The 19,142-nt window shown below is 45.8% G+C and overlaps 1 protein-coding gene across 9 annotated transcripts; it reads right to left on the bottom strand.

The window, feature by feature from the left end:
• Window positions 1-1,840: 1,840 nt before the first annotated feature.
• On the bottom strand, window positions 1,841-18,089 carry LOC115327246 (nucleosome assembly protein 1-like 1-B). 9 transcript variants are annotated; one of them, XM_040218179.3, is made up of 13 exons: window positions 17,967-18,089; window positions 17,074-17,103; window positions 16,218-16,288; window positions 15,069-15,168; window positions 13,252-13,393; window positions 11,519-11,608; window positions 10,787-10,838; window positions 10,626-10,699; window positions 8,196-8,264; window positions 7,868-8,007; window positions 4,530-4,809; window positions 4,015-4,119; window positions 1,841-2,096 (listed from the first exon to the last, which is right to left on the bottom strand). In XM_040218179.3, exons 2-13 carry the CDS (start codon window positions 17,088-17,090, stop codon window positions 2,091-2,093), a joined length of 1,146 nt encoding a protein of 381 aa, XP_040074113.1. In that variant the 5' UTR covers window positions 17,091-17,103; window positions 17,967-18,089; the 3' UTR covers window positions 1,841-2,090. The 9 variants fall into 9 exon arrangements, with proteins under 9 accessions (XP_040074113.1, XP_029844084.1, XP_029844087.1 ...); XM_029988224.4 differs by having other exon boundaries at window positions 1,841-2,073; XM_029988227.4 differs by having other exon boundaries at window positions 1,841-2,073; window positions 10,787-10,835.
• Between the last annotated feature and the right edge of the window lie 1,053 nt (window positions 18,090-19,142).

Below are 19,142 nucleotides of genomic sequence, written 5' to 3'. Positions count from 1 at the left end.
AACAATAGTGAAAGGCTTGGAGAAAGGTAGAGCAACTATTCAATATTTACTTCGAAAATATTTGCACAGAATAGCTACACTAAATACAGGTTAGTTCCCAAGCAGACCACTTCCCGCTATTTCGTGTCGAAATCAATACGAAAACTATTCGTTTCAGAAACTTTCTTTTTCACTCGTACCTTTCGAAGTGCTGGTTTAAGTCACGGTCGTGGAGGTTAGTTACCCTCTGCTAAGCGTGCTCCTAACCCAACACCGCGGCGCCTTCGATCCTGCAAAGCTTGTTTTGCCGCAGCGCAGCTGCCCTCAAAGGATAGAGCATGCAAGCGCATGGGGTCCTTGAAGAAGCCAACAATGCAGTAAAAAATGTTAAAAAAAAAAGTTCATTTCAATTTGAACAAGGAATTTTAACACTAGCTTTTCATAATGTATCCAGAGATCTCTTCAATCTTTCATACAACTGCAAAACTGATAAATTCACCCTTTTAAGGACGTACGCCGCGACGTAGCACTTACGTCCACTTTATAAAATCTCTCCATCTATAGACCCGGCGCCAACTGTCGCAAAATCGCGACATATTTTCCAAAGCACCACGGTATGTTTGCACCATCCGTCGGCCACCCGGTGTACTTGGTGCCGCCAACAACTTTAGCCAGTGAACAACAGATTTCACAGTACATGGTCCTCGAAATCCCAGCCCACCTTCTAGCGTAACCGAGAGGCAAGTTGCCGTTTTAAAATTGTTTCTGGCTTGTAAGTCATCCCAACTGTACAAACCCCACTTCATTTTAATACTAAGGTCTTTGACAAAATGTTCGCTTTGTTGTAAATTCGCGACACTCGGGCATTCAGGGATTTGCATGTCACAGATTGGCTAATCAGAAAAAACTATTTCTGGCTTGCCACTCAGTTTCAATGTGTTATACTTTGTATATTTTGTAGGTCATGGAAGCTCATCCATTCTATGCGAAGAAGACAATACCGTGTAGGACGTGTATACCACCCTAAGACGGAATATGCCTAAGTGACAGTGACGAGGATGCGCACTACAACCCTCCCCGGCAGCTCAACCCTTTCGAGACTTGTTTTACTACGCATTTACACTTAAAAATTTTAATTTTATGCAGATGGTGTCGGTAAAATTACCGACGTGAATTCACGGCATGCCCCTTTTAGCCAACTAGGGTGCCCGTCACAATTCGCAATGCTTCTTACCATGCGATGTTCTAACTATAAGTAGTCCACCTTTTTATGTTAAATATTCTAACAGCTTATTATGTAAGCAGCAGACATTGCCGAGTGAAACGCAATAGACCGATTTCACCGAGCGCTCTGCACATTCACGATGCTATAACTTTAGTTCAAAGGAGGTAGGCGGCAGCAGACAAGACTGTTCGTGGTTCGTGCAGTCTCGTGCTCTGTGCGTGCAGAGCTCCAGAGACTTACCTCGTGCACAATGACTTAAGTTCCCCCAATGCACTGCAGCAGCTGCAGTGTAACGAAACTGGCTGGCAAGATTGAATTAAAATGCTAGTTGGTTTTGCATAATTACAATGTAGCGCAAAGACAACACAGGAAGGAGACAGATAGGAAAGAACGCTACTCACAACTAGGTATTTACTGTATAACTTGTGAGATCGGTATATTATCATGAACAAGCAATGGCCACCTTTCTTCTGTCCCTCCTATGCAAGAGAAATGGCAACCACTTGGAAGGTAAAACAGATTCTCACTGCCGCATGCAACATAGAGAAATGCTATGCTCGTGTCAACTGTGTCATACAGCCAGGTTCGAAACATGTGCAGAGCGTGCAAGAGAATGTGCGGCTCTCGACACTCCGGTGCAGCATTTGTAAACAAAGTTTATTTCCAATTTGGTTCCGGTAGACGTGCAACATGTAGAAGGGCAAGCGCGAAATTGAAAGGAAACCTGTCAATTAGTTTTTGCAAGACCTCAGCTGGCATACAGAGAGGAGGAAAAGATTACAAATGTCCTTTAAAAAGATTGCTTTCCGTTTCTTTTCACTAGATTACTGTTGCTTGCACTCCGCTGGTGGTTCCCCTTTCTTGGTGCTCTGTGAAGCAAAAGACATCACGACTGAAAACAAAACACCGGAAATCAACTTCAGCCTGTCGTATGTCCACGCAGGGCAAGGCAACACCACCTAGACAGAAGGCCTCCACACGCGTCATCATAGTCAGATCGATCGAGGCGAGAGATTGGGCACAAGTGCTGCGTCAGTGTTCGGCTGCGGCTCGTGGCCAATCAGCGCGTCGAAGGTCTGGCTCGGGTCCAATAGCCGACCGAGCGCGATCCGACTGTGATGACGTTTCATAGAAGAGGAAACCATGTGAAGGCCTTCTGTCTAGGTGGTGTTGGGCAAGGCCGTAAAGAGGGCACGCTCTGGTGTTGTCTGTAGAATTAAACTGCCCGCATACATGTAGTCCTTCCGAGCTCATTTACAGTAATCGTGAGAATGGAATGTGCTGAACCAGAAACACACTAGGGTTTACCTTGTTACTCTAGAAGTTTAGCTACAATGTGCGTTCCATCCATACGGCCACACCCAAAAGCAACATTCACACGGTAATGCAGGTCAGTGTTAAAACAGATTAAATCTACCATACTTTTCAACTCAAGAACCATAGTAAAGGAAGTTTGGTCCATCATAGAGCATTACTATTTCCCTCTTTATGTCGTTAATGTAAGCTACGCCTACCCTAAAATCCTGTAAGGGCGCCCACCCCCGAGAGATCGCCCATCCCATTTTTCTGGCTAAATATCGAACAAAATTTTCGAAACATGGCCGCCCCCCCCCCCCCCCCCCCAACCCAACCCCTCCTCTCCTCTCCCCTCTCCCCCCCCCCCCCCCCCCCCACGCCCGCCCGCCCGCCCCAATTCCCGTTGAACGTCAAGAGATGTCAGACAGGAATCGCGCATCAACAGCGCAATCTGCAGTACCGGATTCCCGCGTTTTTGTCCACGACCTGCACGCGTGATATCGAACGCGCGAGTTTGTTACGCGTGTATATTGCATCGTGAAATTCAATTCTGTTGCATCCGCAATCCGAGGCATTTGTTTCCGTGACATAACAGTTTGTAGCGTATTCCCGCGTCGTTTTTGTCCGCGATTTGCACGCGCGATATGGGTTTTCGTGACAGGCAAGATTGTAGCGGGTTCCCGCGTCTTTATTGCACCATGAAACTTGAATCTGCTGCGTCCGCGATATCCGTTCCTGTAAGGTGAGAGTTCTCAGCAAGTTTCCACGAGTCCTTCGCACCGTGAAATGCAAATCTGTTGCGTCGTCCTCCTTTCCCGTGTCATCCAGTTTGTAGCAGGTGCCTTGATGCTTGTCATTAATTTTTGATAAAGATTTGCTGTGGCATCCCCAAAGATAGCCCACCCCATGTTTTCACCATTTATCCCTACATTTTGGGTGGGCGTTCTTACAGGATTTTACAGTATATGCATTTAAGATCAGTTGTCATTCTTATGCAAAAGTACTTCTCCTTTCATAACCAAATCTTTTAACAAAATCTTGTAAAAACTAGTTAACAGTTCAGGACTATGTGCAGAAGATGCTTTTTCTGAAGTAGGTAAACGAGTACAGTAGAACATTTTTTGTGAAAAGTGCTCGAAATCTCGGGACCCATCTAGCTGTTCCGTTCCCGTAAGTCTCATCCTGTTTTTGCGGCATCTTACGGAAGTACCCAAAACTTAAGCACAACATTCTAATAGAGTCTTATAAAAACTATTACGGAATAGCTACCATTCACATTTACAACAATGATGCTTCCGACATGTTGGAACGACATTGCAATGATGTTATCTGCGGTCGGATAGTGGGTTTTAATTGTTTTCCTCACGTTTAGGCAAGCAATGAAGCTAAAGCTTTCCTTCCAAACACACGATACTGCACACTTGAGTGCAGCTAAGCAAGCTTGCTCGTGGCTTTCAGATTTAAATTTCAAAACTGCCCTTGCAAACGCCAGACGGAAAACAAGAGCCACCTGCCTTGGGCACGAAGTCTGGATCGGCATCATCGTCTTCGTCGAAGTCCTCATTGTGTTCGTCATCATCCTCTTCCTCGTCCTCTTCGTCCTCCTCGTCTTCATCATACTAAATGGCGAAACCAAAGATTCACACAAACTTTAGAGAACTTCCTTATGTTACTACATCAAATGACGCTTTTTTAACACTGCGGCACCAACCTTGCACTTCAAATCGCGTGACCCCACGTCACCCGACCTGATGCACCTCTCTCGGTCCTGCGACCATGTAACCTACAGTGGCATCCCACTACATTCAGCACGATGCAAGCCTGTTTAACCGAACACATTCTGCATTAAAGACTACCTTCGAGATCTATGGTCGCCCCCTTTCAACCAGCACGGCAGTCTTCTGGGCCTTGTAACTACCAAGGCCGTCTTGGGAAGGTTAGATGCAGACCTCCAGATCTATGTCTACAACATGAACGTGGAAGCCCGCATCCTACTGCCCTATTTCTGCACTGCCAGTCGACCACTCACGTCGTCCTCCTGGATGGCCTCCCCCGTGAAGTAGAGGACAGCCCGGGGCACGACCCGCTCCTTGAGCACGTGGCCGATCTCGAAGTCTGCCGCCAGCAGGGCTTGGGCCTCCTCGTCCAGCGTGTCCCCCTGCTGCTCGGGGGGGCTGAAGAAGTTGAAGAACGAGTCCCGCTGCATCGTCTTTGTCACAAAGCGCACTGTGCCCCGGCTCTTGTGCTTCTGCTTCTTCTTCATCGTCTTCACTGTCACATTCTTGCCTTTCTTCCACTCGATCACGCACCTGCACAAAAGACAAAACAGGGGTCGCTCGGAGATGGGGGGGAACAAGACTCTGCCAGGGCACTTAGACCACATTGCGCATGTCCAGAACTATGTACTAACTACAGTTTGTTTCAACTGAAGTGTGAGAGAAGCAAGTCTGAGCATGTTGACCCTAATGCCTACACCGAGTCATGCCCAAAGCTATACAACTGTTTCACTTGAAGTGGGAGCAAAGCTGAAGCTTTAAGCATGAGCATGTTGCACTGGTTGATGCTGGTATTGCATGTGATAGCATGCTCGGCAGTCATGCAGAGAGCCTGCAGCTCACTTTTGCAGCTTCTGCTATGCTTGCACTTGAAGTAAAACAGAGCGTAGATTGTGATTTCTCCCAATCATGCCTCCTAGGTGCTGTGAGGTCACCAGAATAGACACAAAAATAAACAAATAAATTGACACATGATTAACAGGGCTATGCTAGAGGTAGTTCAACAACTGGCTACATCTAATAATAATACTGTAGAAACTACTATTTTCGTGGGCTCAATATTTCACGAATTTGGCAAAGAGTGGTTTTTGGTTTTATTTTGTGGCCACGAAATTAAGCGAACGAGGGTGGTATGCTATGTAGTTGTTAACATAGGGAAACATTCGTGGGCTCTACCTTACACAATATTATTGAAGTCACCAAAAATTAAGTTGTTCACAGTATATAAAGAATTGAATATGTTAACAAATCCCCAGCGAAACTGCGACAGATTGTGTGCATGCTGTAATTACTGCCACAGTCTGGGTGCATGTGGCAGCAAAATGAGAAACAGCACCTAGTTTACTGTTGCACCGTGAAAAAATGGTGTCGGGACTTCATAGTGGGAGGTCCCGTCACCTGACGTAGTGCGAAGACAGAAAAAAGACTGAAGCAGGAGCACCCCCAGAACGCTCCTCTAAGAATAACTACTTTAGCTTTTAGACAAGCCTCCTTTCGAGCTTCTAGCATGCCCTGTCTGCCACCATGTAGGTTAATTTGTGCAAAATTGCATGGCCCTACAATAGCCACAGATTTATGCATGTGATTTTATGCACTCTTCACTTCCAGGGACATCAATGTGGACTCTGAGGCACCTCAAATGCAACGATTAAACTACTAATGCACCAAACTTCCACCTTTCCAGAGTGCACAAGGATCAGCTGAATTCGACGATCTCAAGGCCAACTGAGACCCGTCTAATCATGTACGCTGTACAATTCGCCACTCCAGAGGAGGCAGCGCCTCCCACAGAGAAAGATGTGAAGGATGGGAGCAGTGAGGTACCTCCTATCCAAATGCGCAACTAAAATTGGAGCAGACTGGCGGCAGAAATATGAAACGGAGAAAAGGGAATGCAATGCACGCCATTTGAGTTGCGTATACTGTTAGCCCCAATGTGACATCTGTGCTCTTCCGTATTTGACTTTTACAAGTTAATAGTGGACAGAGTTGTTACAATAAATGCTAGAGGCTCAGCTGGCACTAGTGTGTACAGGACTTCCGGTTGCGAATTGAAGCAGACAGCATGCAGTCTTCTTGCGTATTCCTATGGGAAAACATGCATGCTATTCTTTCTTTGCCAGGGATTAATAGAAATCAGCATAGTTTCTTTAGTTGTAACAAGTACTATGCAGTTTTATTCACATTATAAAAGTGTATTTAATTTATTTAATGTCTTCTTTTTACTGAACAATGTTTAAGTTAGCAGAAATTGAGGCCCAGGTCTATGGTGTATAGCATTATATGGCAATAAAAGCCAAGAATCCAAGCAAAAAGAACAACAATCATATTAATATCAGAACAAACTCGCTTACTGCTTTATTTTGATTATTCATGGAAAGTTTGTTACTATAGTCGGTTACAAGTCAAGAAGGTAGGAGAAGCTCCTCCCACAAGTGTGATGCGCCCGTTTCAAATCTCTCCGCAGTCGAAAGAAGAGTTCACTGGAAACGCTCCTTGTTCCGCTTCAATAGATTCCAACTTGTCTCCGATCCCACTTTTTAAGAAAGCGACCTTTGTATTCATCGGAGAGGGAACCGAGCCCCTGAAAGCAGCCTTTGTATCCATCGGGGGGGAAGCTAATCCCCGAAAGTCGCATTTGTTTCCGTCGGTGGGGCAGAACTCTAATCTCCCTCTCGTGGCTTCCACAATGCTAAGTCAGATTCGAAAAATAAAGCAAATATGTACAGAAAGGCAAGACCCTCCTCGCGCGTTGGCCGCAACGTCACGGAAACGGTGGGACGCTATTGGATGCGGAAGTGGCGGAGGGATATCTGATTCCCTTTGAGGGGCATTTGCCGCTACCTTCTTGACCTGTAACTGACTATAATCCAGTAAGGGCTTTTCGTTCCATAACTCCATGCTTTGTTCTTGTCTGTTATGAATGTTTGATTTTGCATATATTAGCATCCTTTTGGTGTTTTGTCAAGCTGATTCACTCAGCGTGCTTCATAGCATTGACTGTACGAGTAAATACGTGCCCTATAATAGCAGTCTGCAACGACAACACATATTATACACCTGTATTGGGCTATTTTAGCGCAGTGTTTGACACCTGAATTCTGAAGAAAAAACGCTCAAACTGACCCATATTTTTGTACATCCGATTGTAAAACGTTCCAAACTTTTTATTCTGTCACAACAGTAAGCAATATTTGCTCGCATAATCGAGCGCGAAGAGAAAACGCATTTGCGTTTTCCCAGAGGAATGCATTACCGGAAGTCGAATTTAGATTGCTTCCCGTCTGCTTGAAAATGCAACAGCACACTAGCGCCACCTGAACCTCTAGCGTTTATTGTAATAACCTTTTTTTTTTTTTTTTTTTTTTTTTTATGAGTGGACATGACCTTTTACCATCCAACTTGATGCACTAAATGGTAGTTTTCAAAACTGTACATGAGCCACATAAAAAAAACACAAAAAACACACACACACGATTAAAAAACACTGGAAAGCCAGGCAACTGCTTGTTCTTGGAAGATACCGAGCCACTATCCACGACCCCCGTAAAGATGTGGTGCAGCCCACCCAGGGAGAGACAAGCAGACATACCCTTTGCAACCGACAATGTCCGGTCCCTCAAAGGCCAGGGGTTCTGCGTCGTCCACTTCGCACTTCACCTCATAGGACTTGGTGAGCACCGTGTTGTTGAAGAAGTCATTGGGTTCAAAGTGGAACTCCAGCACGAAGCCCTAAGGCAACAGACAAGACGAGCCAGGCTCATCGTCACTGGCCCAATTCCAACTGGACAAACACTGAACAACCGGTGCAAACGGGCATGCCGAATACACCTCTCAGCAGTGTTATTTACTAGTAAAGCGAGAGTATAGAAAAAAAAAAAGAAAGAATAAGAGGACATGAGGCACAATGGAGCACTCACCATAGAGTTGGGTTCCAAGTTCCGGACCTTGATGTCGATCAGGTGTTTCAGGATTTCCTCGTCGTGTTCCTGAAACATGTGGGGGGAGCGGGAGAAGAGATTTTGCCGCTGAAGGCAGCATTTGAAAGCCACACCAGTCTCAGTCTTCCTTTCGCGAAATGGCACAGCACGGTCACTCAAAACTCCGAGTTGCTGACAGCGAGAACGACGGGCCGCGTATTTCGAATGCCCGACATCCGGCACACATTGCGCGCCTTTCCACCAGCTTTGGCTGCACACTCGAGGTGCGTCGCCGAGGGTGGGAAACTTGTGCTGGAGGCCGGACAACCGAAGCCCTTCCCGGTCGTTCTCGCACAGCCAGCGAATACAGTACCACACTGCGACGTGCTTCATGCTTCCTCGTACCGCTCCGGCTCGAAATGGGAACAAACCTAAAACGAATGGACAAGCATGAGATGAAAAGCGGGCGAGCTTCCACCCTCAGATTCTCGAAGCGATGCCGCTACTGCCCAACTTGGTGCAAGCGTGCAATTCTTACGATGCAACGAAAAGGAAAGGGCCGTGCCTGCAGACACAAAGCTTTGCCAAATGCCCGACGGGCATTTGAGCCAAGCACGATTAAAGCGCGGAAAGGTTTATAACGGAAGATGATCTTCCATTGTAAAGCTTTCCATGCTATTCCCAAAAACATTCCGTTCATGCATACCTCATGGCAGGGCATATCAGTGCAACAGTCGTGTGAAGTCTTACAACACTAATGCAGTGATGCGATTGGTTCGAGTCATTATGGAGTGGCCAAACGTTCACTTAAGAGCAGCAAAAAAAAAAAAAAAAAAACATTTAGAGCATAAGCACACTTCAGTTGCATTCATAGTGTGTGCAGTGACAAGCGTGTTCAACAAAACAAACTAATCCTCAAGAACAAGACCACGAACGTGAAAGTTATTGCAAAACTTCCTAGGACTGCCAGTGCAATCAAAGAGAATATTATGTTATATTAAGGTGAAACAGTTTCAGCACAATGTTGGCACAAATCGCCCACATTTTGGTCAAATGTAGCAGGATGTATGTAGCGGGGTAAGCCCTTAGGTGCAGCAATTGCATTACTGCCGACGTCTCACCTTATGTGACATTATGCCCAATAATCAGACATGACATAACCAGACATTGTGCGACGTCAAATAAAAAACAATATACCGTTCCTCTTTCCGAAATCAAAGCTCCTAAGTGCTCCTCTTACACACAGTGACAAAATGTGCCAATGCACAAAGCATGTGCCCCGTACTGCCCTTGAAAGAAAATGGGAGCACAGCACTCGTGGCACGCGACCCGCACAACAATGGTTGTCAGTACATACTTGTAAAAGAACAAAAGCATAAATGTTGTCTGGGGACTTCACCCGATACTGGCGTGTAACGTCCGATAAGCAAATCTGAACAATCTCTTCTTAAGCACTGCACTGCATGCATTACCATGCACTCCATGCATTTCATGCATTCCCATGCATTCTCACACTTGCAACTCTTATGACCAAGTGCATTTGGTTGAAAGACGATAGAAAACGTGCCATTTCCATACATTTCTTTTTCCCCATCATGCTTGTATTGTTTGCTCGAAAAACTTCTAACAATGTAATAAATTACAACTATTCACAGATAGTATGCACATATGATCTCTCAACTAGTGCAAAAGCAAGAGCGGAATGCAATAGCTAAACATATAGATCCCCGCTCCGTTTCAAGCAGTGCAAGAGAGTCTGCGCATCCTAGTCGGCAGCGAGTCTGGCTCGCAACAGAAGTGTCGTGGGGTCGAATCCCACCTAAAATTCTTTGCATTTCTTTCTTTAAGGCAAATTAATTACTTTATAAAGTGACATCATTTGAGACATGGAGACCTTTAATTCGTATTACGTTTTGATCACTTTCATTCCAATTGTGAAATCATGTTTCAAGCGAGCATTGTGGGTTGCTTAATTTCCCGCGCCATGTCGTGTGGCTGCGACGTCGTGACCCCGTCGACCAATTAGGATTTTCCCGTCACGACACCACCGACACTGGCTTTTCTGCGACACGAGCTCCTTAATGCTGTCGCGTTCAAAACATTGCTCTGGCGAAATACAGTTCCAGTGTCACCTCATAGATGTCGCCGGCACTATCTCGCAAGAGATTGCAAGAGCTTGTAATGCAATCGGTCGTAAGCAGTGGAAAGCGTGTAAACCAGCCTTTACTCTGCAACCGACTACAACGACCAGTAAGTCTACAGCCTTGTGCGACGCAGACAGGGCCGGGTGGGACCGCACGGTACCCCTCAGTACGGAGTTGCATCGCGCGCCTTTCTGTCCCTGCGATTTCTTTGAAAATCGGACAAAAACGGGTCCGACCACCAAGTGTCCGCAGGTTTCCGGAAAGCTGCTCACAAAAGGGTTCTAACCTGGATCATGTCCACCATCAGGTCGAGGTTCTTCAGTGCAGTCAACCAGAACTCTGGGATGCCGGCCACGTTCTCTGCAAGGATCGGTGGAAAAGAAGCGCAACGTTACGAGACCAACGAACCCCGCGTGGACTCCGACGGCGACGGAGCGCCAAACTCACCGTCTTTCTTTTCGTCCCCCTTCTCGTTGATGGCCGCCTTCTTGATCCCCTCCTTGGAAGAAAGGGACGGCATATCTCACCGGGTGAACGAGCACACGCGCACCAAACCTAACCCGTCAAACCCCTAAGCACGTAAAAGCCAAAGGCTATAATTGTCTTAGTAAAACATATAAAATAGCGCAACAGAAAGACAAGGACAAGAAGTATACAGGACAGGCACTACGACCGATTGCATTACGAGCTCTTGCAATCTCTTGCGAGATAGTGCCGCGTTCCTGTATACTTGTCCTTGTCTTTCTGTTGCGCTATTTTATATGTTTTACTAAGATGAACCAACTAGCCCAACAACGTACCTTACTAAACGATCATTGTCTATCTAGATGAAGCCCAAACGAGATTCTACCTCGTAGTAAAGCGTCCAGTTTCTACAATTCGGGAAACCGTTTCAAATTCATCGGCCCTTAACCTACCGCTGCCTAAATAAAAACAAGAAAAAGAACTATTTTTTTACGAAAATAACAATTGTTTATATTTGGACTAGTAGAATGTGGCCTCTAAAATGGCACTTCAAACGACCGGTTGTGAACTTGAGAAGAGGGTACCCCCCTCCGCATATGTTGCACAACGAAGTTGGTCTAGCAAGGTTACTTTTCTCACTCAAAGGCTCGACATTAACGGGCAACTGCTAGAGGGAGCCAAATCGGCACAAGCCCCCTGGATTAAGCGACTTACCGAAATCTCGTCCTCTTCTTTGTCCGAGTCTGTGGTGAAATCGCACTCCTCGTCTGTCGGTTCCACCTTGCCCACCGTGATTTGGTGCCTCTGCATGAAACGGCGCACATAAATGCCACGATGTGTCTAACCACCGTAAAATATTCTGAAAGTGTCCATGTTACAATAACAGCCCACCTGCTACTCTCGGCATGTTTGCAAAAATATGCAAAGGACACGTCAAGTGACCACCCCACACCTCCAAGCCCACATTAAGTGATTTACTGGGGATGCTCCCCCCTTCAGCAGCCTCGAGTACGCCGGTGCATGGCAAAGAGACCAGACGCACGTGGACACCAGTGCAAAGCAGTGAAGCTTGATGCACGTGCACCGACGCAAATCGGTTAAGCCCTACTCACAACGTGCCCCTTCTGCACTATCTGCTCTCAAACACGTTTCTTTATTAAATTTAGCGGGGAAATTGAATTGGTGCATAATGCATAATAATGCACCAATACAAGTTTTTCTGCTAAATTTAGCGGGGAAATTGAGTGTTGCTCATTTTTGTTACACTTCTTTGGGACATTTCTTTTTTGAGAAACCTCAAACATGCCCACACTAACTTATAAAAAAAAAAAAAAAAAAAGAGTAGCATTGTGGAACACAAACAGGGCTGGTTGGACCATATAATGTTTTGGACCTCCAGTACGGAGCTGTGTTCCGAGAAACCCCCTGCCTCTGGGAGAGAGGAAAGGAAGGCTGCTCTTTCTTTACCTGCGTTTTCTTTGAAAATCGGACAGCAATTGCAGGTCCGACCACCAAGTGTCCGCAGGATGGACCCACTCACTAGCTAGGGCATGCAGGAGTTACCAATAGAAACACCGGCTAGGTCGCACGGGCCACCACCCGATTAAAAAGTTCAGCCGTACGCACCAGTCTATCTAACATATATCCCAACTTGCTTGTCATGCATACAAAAACTGTGGAGAAGGATGATGAGAAAATTGCAGAGTCTCAGTTCTTGTGTGATTTCAGAAAGCAAAGGCGCAAGTGGAAGGAGAGCTCAGCAGAGCGCCACGATTGAGACATAAATGGAACACGGGCCGGTGGTTTACGTTTAATAGTTACCAACCCGACACATGAAGTGGGGTCAGTGCAGACTCAACCAAGGACAGCTGGTGCCAGTTGTTGCCAGCCCGTACAAGCACTAATCGGCTGCTTCAATGCATGCTTACTTTTGAAGTATAAATCGCATGTAAGCTATATGGCGAGCAACGAGGTCAGTTGCACGACGAGGCAAGTCGCATGAAGGCGACTGGAGCAAGCGACCAATGCAATGAGCGACGTTTCCTAGAAAACCAAAAACCAAGTGATGTGACGAGTGACTGTGAAAAATTTCCGTCGCTTGCTAAATCACTTAAATGCAGTTTCTCCTTAAACATCCAGGAAGGTGCAAAAGGAACTTGTTCACTACCCTACGTCCTTGCTAGTTAATAAAAGAGCCAGTGCCCACCCTGAACGGTTATTAACAGTAAACGAAGAAGTTGGACAATTTCAGAACCAAAAGTGTTCCCAAGCACATCTGCAAAGCTCAAACCAACAAATTGGGGGGGCAACAAAACAAAGAAAAGATGGCCATGGCAGTGCAACACAACAAGGTAGAGGAGTGCTCCTTCAAACGTCTGTACGGTCCAGCCATTGGGGAAACTTGCGGGAACAAGCTTGGGGGCTCCCCACATTCCGCTTTCACCTACCTTGTCGTAGAAGGGCTGGTAGAGCTTGGCATACTTGCACTCGAGGGCGTACACCTCGGCATGGAACTTCGCCTCCACCTTAGAGCACTCCACGTGCAGCTTTTTCAGGGCCTTGATGCGACGCTTCACGCAGGCAGGGAGGCTGCAGGTACAAGAGCCTTTTAGTGCCTTAAGGGGACACACCCCTTAGGGGGTCAACTTTTGAACCCTTGTCTTAAAAATAATGGAACTTACAGGGTATGCTAGTGGTCATGCTAGAGGGTGTATAAAAAAATTTCAGATCTGACGGTTAAACAAGAAGGAAATTAAAGTAGCTTGTATAAGCGACACACCTACATTGTTTAGTTAATCTATCCTCGAAAAACTATCACAATATTCAAGATTTTTATTTGCTAAGTATGTAGCAGAATGCCTAAAGGGTTCGGCTATGGAATGTTTTTTCTAAGAAGTAATTTATTTCTATAAATTTTCTCTTCTGCAAAATTGGTCAACTTTTTGGTCTTCTGTGTCTTCGACAAAATGTCAACATTCTTTATAAAAGACCTCCGTAAAGTGACAAAAAAGTTCCATAGCCGCATTCCTTATTGAATTTCAGTCAGGAAAAGGGAAGAATGAGCCTTCCATGTTTTGCCATTATCAAACGATAGATTGACTAAAATGGAATTTATACCAAAAAGTGGAACGGAGAAAAATGTGTTCAAAGTGCTCCAACCCTACCTTTTCTTTAGCTTTGGTGGACAAAAAATAATTTATAAAAACTTAATTATGCAGTGAAAATTAATTAAACTTTTTGGAATACTCTCTAGATGTTGGTGGATGTAAATATTTTTCAAAATCAACTTTCTTTGCAGAAATATTTTTTTCTGGGCAGTGTCTCCCCTTAAGCCTAAGTCTCCAGTCACTAACCAACGTCAATATCGCCTGGGACGGTACATGCTGCCACAATACAGACGACGTGTGCCTGTTGTGGATATGCAAGTACATCCACAAGTTTGCAGATTCACCAACCAAAGGCCCCACCGTTGCGGCACCATTGTTTCCACACTTGCGACCGCACGATATCCCATAGAGTAAACAATTTTGCCCACAACAGCAATGCGTGCACTTTGAAAAAACTACCATCCTTCACAAAAAAAAAAAAAGCTTTAACGCAACCACCTTTTTGCCGGAAAGACACGAACGAGGCTAGGCGAAGCTATGGTGCCGAACGCCACTTCGGTTGTACGCTCCAGGTTCGAAAACACTGTAGCCCCAACACAGAGACAACTTTCAAACCATCGGACAGTATGACACCAGACAAAACCGATGAAACCGCGGGTGTACGAGACCTCCGACAAAACGACAGGCAGCCACCCTTCGAAGGGTGTGCCAAGGGCCGACCGAATGCTGCGACTGCATAGAGCGTGGCCCGTCACAAATGACTGTCAGTACGGCAGCAGACCACTGTCAAAAACAGCCGGGTCAGAAAGCCAGAAGTCGACAGCCCCTTAACCTTGCAACCACCCGGAACACTGTACAGTTGTTTCCCTCGCCGCTAGCATAATGCGTGCACCTAATCCGAAGCCACACGGCCCCATAACTTTGTTGTCTTTGTCCGGCACCGCATGGTCGCCGGCATACGAGCCAAGACTGCGAAATGCTGGCCAAAGAGATTGAACACCGTGCGGGTGCCTCCAGATGCTGGGCCGTGGAATCTACCGCTGCACTGCGAGCGGCTCTCGACCGACCCGGGGGTTCTAAACGTGGCACTTTTTACCGCTCCACCCTGTGTCTGTGAGAGAGAGAGAGGGGAACCGATCCAGAGAGTGCAAGCTCACTTTTCGATGTAGCCCGAGCTGGCCCCCACCATGATCCCCAGCTTGGACTGAAGGGCCGCCAGCACCTTGGGGTCTTTCATCAGGTCTGCCGTCAACTTGGCTGCAAGTGCAGAGGGAGGGGGTAAAGCTACGGTTGCAAGAACACTTGATGCACACTGTCACATTCCTCAACACTACTCGCTTTCCAGCAACGCTCTCTTTCCAAAAGCACCATCCGAGCGTGTAACAAACTTTCAATCTTTCGGCACGGGAACTGATCAATGCTGCCCAACTTGTATTAAACCCCAGGAAAGAAAAAAGGTCTTCCAAAAGCATCCACACAGAAGTTGCACAATCAAATGACGAAGCACTTGCCTGATCAGTAAACAAACGAGTACAGAATTACCATTCCTTGAGCGCATGCAGATGCGCTGAAGTAAAACAAATTGGCATACACATTTATGGACCTCCTGAACATATGAAAGCCCTTTCTGCATACTCAAAAGTTTTATGCCCAGCAAACAAAGCGGCACACTGTTGCCAGCACTTTGCCTAACCTTACTAGTTAAAGCACATCCTTTTAGGCCTGACTAATAATACTGGAAATTAAGCTGTCGGAAGCAAATGTTTAAAGCTCCCAAATAAAAGGCATGCTCCTCACTTATTACAGGCAACGGCACTCTTTGCAGCAGCAATTACCCAGACAGCGATTGTGTTAGGAAAAATACTGTTGCTTAGCCAAAGAACCAGGGGTGTGGTCGGGATGGGGGCTCACAGGGCTGAAGGCTGGGGGTGCCCATAGCCTAGAAGACTGGCAATGCCCATGCTGAGGTTTCACATAACTAAAACTAATCTTTGATCAAATGGCTATTTTCTAAGACATGTTTTGAAGAAATGGCCATTCTTTCAATTGTAGTAGACCCGAGAAGATTTTAGAGGCATCGACAAGCAACTGCGCCGCCCTCCCGCTCTTTTCAGTGTCGCGGGAGGGTGGCAACAAGGAGTGTACAGGACCTTGCAAAGGCATATTGGGATTTTCGTGACAGGTTTATTGCACCCGAACCACACTAGGCACCAAATGGCAGCACCCATAAGAAAATCAATGAATAGAGTGCCAACAGTCCAAGCGCAGCTTATATAGTAGATATAGAGCATTTGGTGCATCACCACCTTTCCGGGTGTCTTCTGTGTCCTCCACATCCTCAATGTCTGCTTCATTGCCCTCACCGGCTTCCAAGTCCCTAAAAGAAAAAAAAAAAAGGAAAGAAAGTTAGAAAATATAATGTGCACAGTTTTGGTGGTTAGGCCATCCATACGTGGAATGCATAGGCTTCACATCTATCACCATTGTGGGGCTCTGCAGCATACACTTTGCACCAGTTTAACTCTTTGGGAAGTAATGCAGAGCTTTCTCTGATTCTTCAGAGGTTGCGATGATGTCAGAACTCCCAAACCCTTCATTAAGGTCTACCCCACTATCCTTTCAATCAAAGCCAATCGAAACACTGAGTAGTTCAGACGTCACCTCACCTCCTGTGCAAGAAGCAGATGACTTGCTCTCCGTGCAACACAAAGTAAAACCTCTTAATTAAGATGGTGCTTTAAGTTCAGACTTAAATTAAAAGACAGAGGAAAGCAGCTTCGAAGCCGGCGGTGGCTTTTTCAGCATGCTCGAAGGAGATGAGCAACTCGCCTTGCTCATCCTTTCGAGGAAACTGAAAAAGAGGCCAACGGCCTCAAAACGTCAGCTTTTTCTTTTAACAAATTTAAACATCGTCCGGGTTAAATGTTTTATTCTGTGTTATACTCCTCACAAGTATAGCTATTCGCAGGTGGGTTTTTTCCCCTTTGCAAGACCAAATAGATTCATAAGAAAAAAAATTTCGCTGGGAAACTGTAAAAATAACGTTATCTGCCAAAATACATAAAGAACAAAGAAACAGGCAGGTAAAAACAATTTCGTGAGCAATCAACACATTCTTAAGACGACTGACTTAAGCGTAATATTAGAGAAGACTGGACTCACCTCGACGGCTCGGTCATTGTAGAATAAATTCTGCGAAGAAAAAAAAAAAAAAGTGCGAACAAATGAACTACGACTCGGGATTTCTCGAAGGCGCCAAACGCCAGATATGGTGTCACAATACTTGGAGTGGTGCCACGCAAGGTAATCGTTATGACAGAAAAATGTACTTAAAAAATCAAACAAAAAAATACCGGCTGGCCAACAGAGCTCACACGACGAGCAGCGGGGGTTATGCACAAAGAACAAACACAAAAAGGACTACAACTAAGAAACCACGACTTCAAATGTCGCCAAAACATGAATCTTCGAAGATGAGCTCGACAAGTTCATCTGTCTGGGCTACTATCCCCACGTGGTGAACGTCGTTCAAACGCCAATTTATCCCAACGTTTTTCTAGTGTTCGCAAAGTTTTGTTGGATTCGCGGGCAAACAAGGCAAGTACGCGCCCAAAATCTCACCGAAACGTCAATTTAAACGCAAAATTTGCTCGAAAACTAGGACTGGGAACACGAAAAACAGCGCAATAAGACATTCCATTTTTCTTTTTCCCCTGAGCAGGGTTAACAAAGCGCCGGTGCACACCGCTACGAAGGAAGAAATTGAAAAAAATCAGTAGCTACTTAAGAAACCGACTCTGGGCATGGATACGAACAAGAATTAAATGCCTCTAGGAAATTTAAAAGGCCTCAGTCCAAACGGTGGCGACGTACCCCTGGACGGAACGAACTCTTTTTGTTTTTTTACCGCGTCAAGTTAGGGCTGTCTTTGTTGAATGAGTTCTGTGAGTCAAGAGGGTAATCTGAGGCTGCAGAGATCACGAAGTTCGAGCATAAGACGTGATAAATTTCGTTAACTGCGAACACAACGAAGAGAGAGTGGGAGGGCTGCTTACAGTGAAGACGCAGGGACCACAAAAGACCGCTTCCGTGGTCGAGAAAAACGGACACCACGAGGCGCAATGGCGGTATTTCGCCGCCTTCTGATTGGCTGGGCGGGACAGAACGTCGGATATGTGTGATTGCTTTCGTGCCCGGTTGACTCACTTTTATGCGTGAAATAAATTTTCGAGATATTTATTGGAATAACGCTTTGGAATAAAACAAATACCAGCCAAAAATAAGAATAATTATGGGCAAGTGAGGAAAAAAAAGAAAAAGCAACGGGCGGCAGCCATGATGTAGCAGGACCGGATTCTTTTCTTATTATTTTTCCCACTTGTTTAAACCCTTTTCTTTTTGCGTTTCTCGCGACGGAGGGGTCATCAAGCTGAAGTTTTGATGGTCCTAAGCTTACCATGGTCACAACTTTTGAGCGGGGGCCAGTTTGCCAGTAACTTCTCTGCTACTTGATTATGACGTCATACAGTGCATTTAGGAATGACCTTGCGCTTTTATGCGGCCAACAATGGAAGTTTCGGTTTTGTTTTTGATGCTTTTGTTCGCGGGTAGGGTGCTCGCTTCAAATGGCTGTAGCTGGAGCAAGACAAACATCGTGTTCAAACAATGTAAAAAAAGAAAACAGAAAAACATTTATTTGCTCAAGGATGGTTGGAGCGATACTCTTGCCCGTCTACATTCAATTCGTTCTGTGTTTTGGCATTCAGTAGAGAACTTTGAAATAAGCCTCTGAATAGACAATTCAGCAAAAGATGTAGTGCAACAGTTTGCACATACCGCAATTTTTACAATTGCGCATCGCTTCCTCCAGATTGCAGCATAAAGGCTTCAACAGATACATTTGAGAAACACACTAGCAAAGCATTACATTATAATGCCGTCAACAAGACTCTGTGCTCATTCTAGAGATAGAGGAATCACAGCGCACGTCAACAGTTATAATGTTGTCCCAATTTTTGGGGGTCAAACGAATAGGTCTCAGTCCAGTAACATATGTTTGTGGCCTCACAAAAAGATCAATGGTGGACACAAGTGCGAGCTCCTTGCGATTGATTGCGCCTGGTTGCACGAGCCCTCGCACAGCGGGAGCGCACGTCCAAGCTTCCCCGCTCGCGCTATCTCAAGTTCGGCTGTGTCAGTTGTTCCACCACTGTGCATGCAGTGGATCAATT

This window comes from Ixodes scapularis, unplaced genomic scaffold, assembly GCF_016920785.2.
Source record: "Ixodes scapularis isolate PalLabHiFi unplaced genomic scaffold, ASM1692078v2 PGA_scaffold7__128_contigs__length_106722199, whole genome shotgun sequence".
Taxonomy (NCBI): Eukaryota; Metazoa; Arthropoda; class Arachnida; order Ixodida; family Ixodidae; genus Ixodes; species Ixodes scapularis.
Note: the sequence above shows the minus strand (reverse complement) of the source record. Positions and strands in the feature narration are given on the sequence as shown.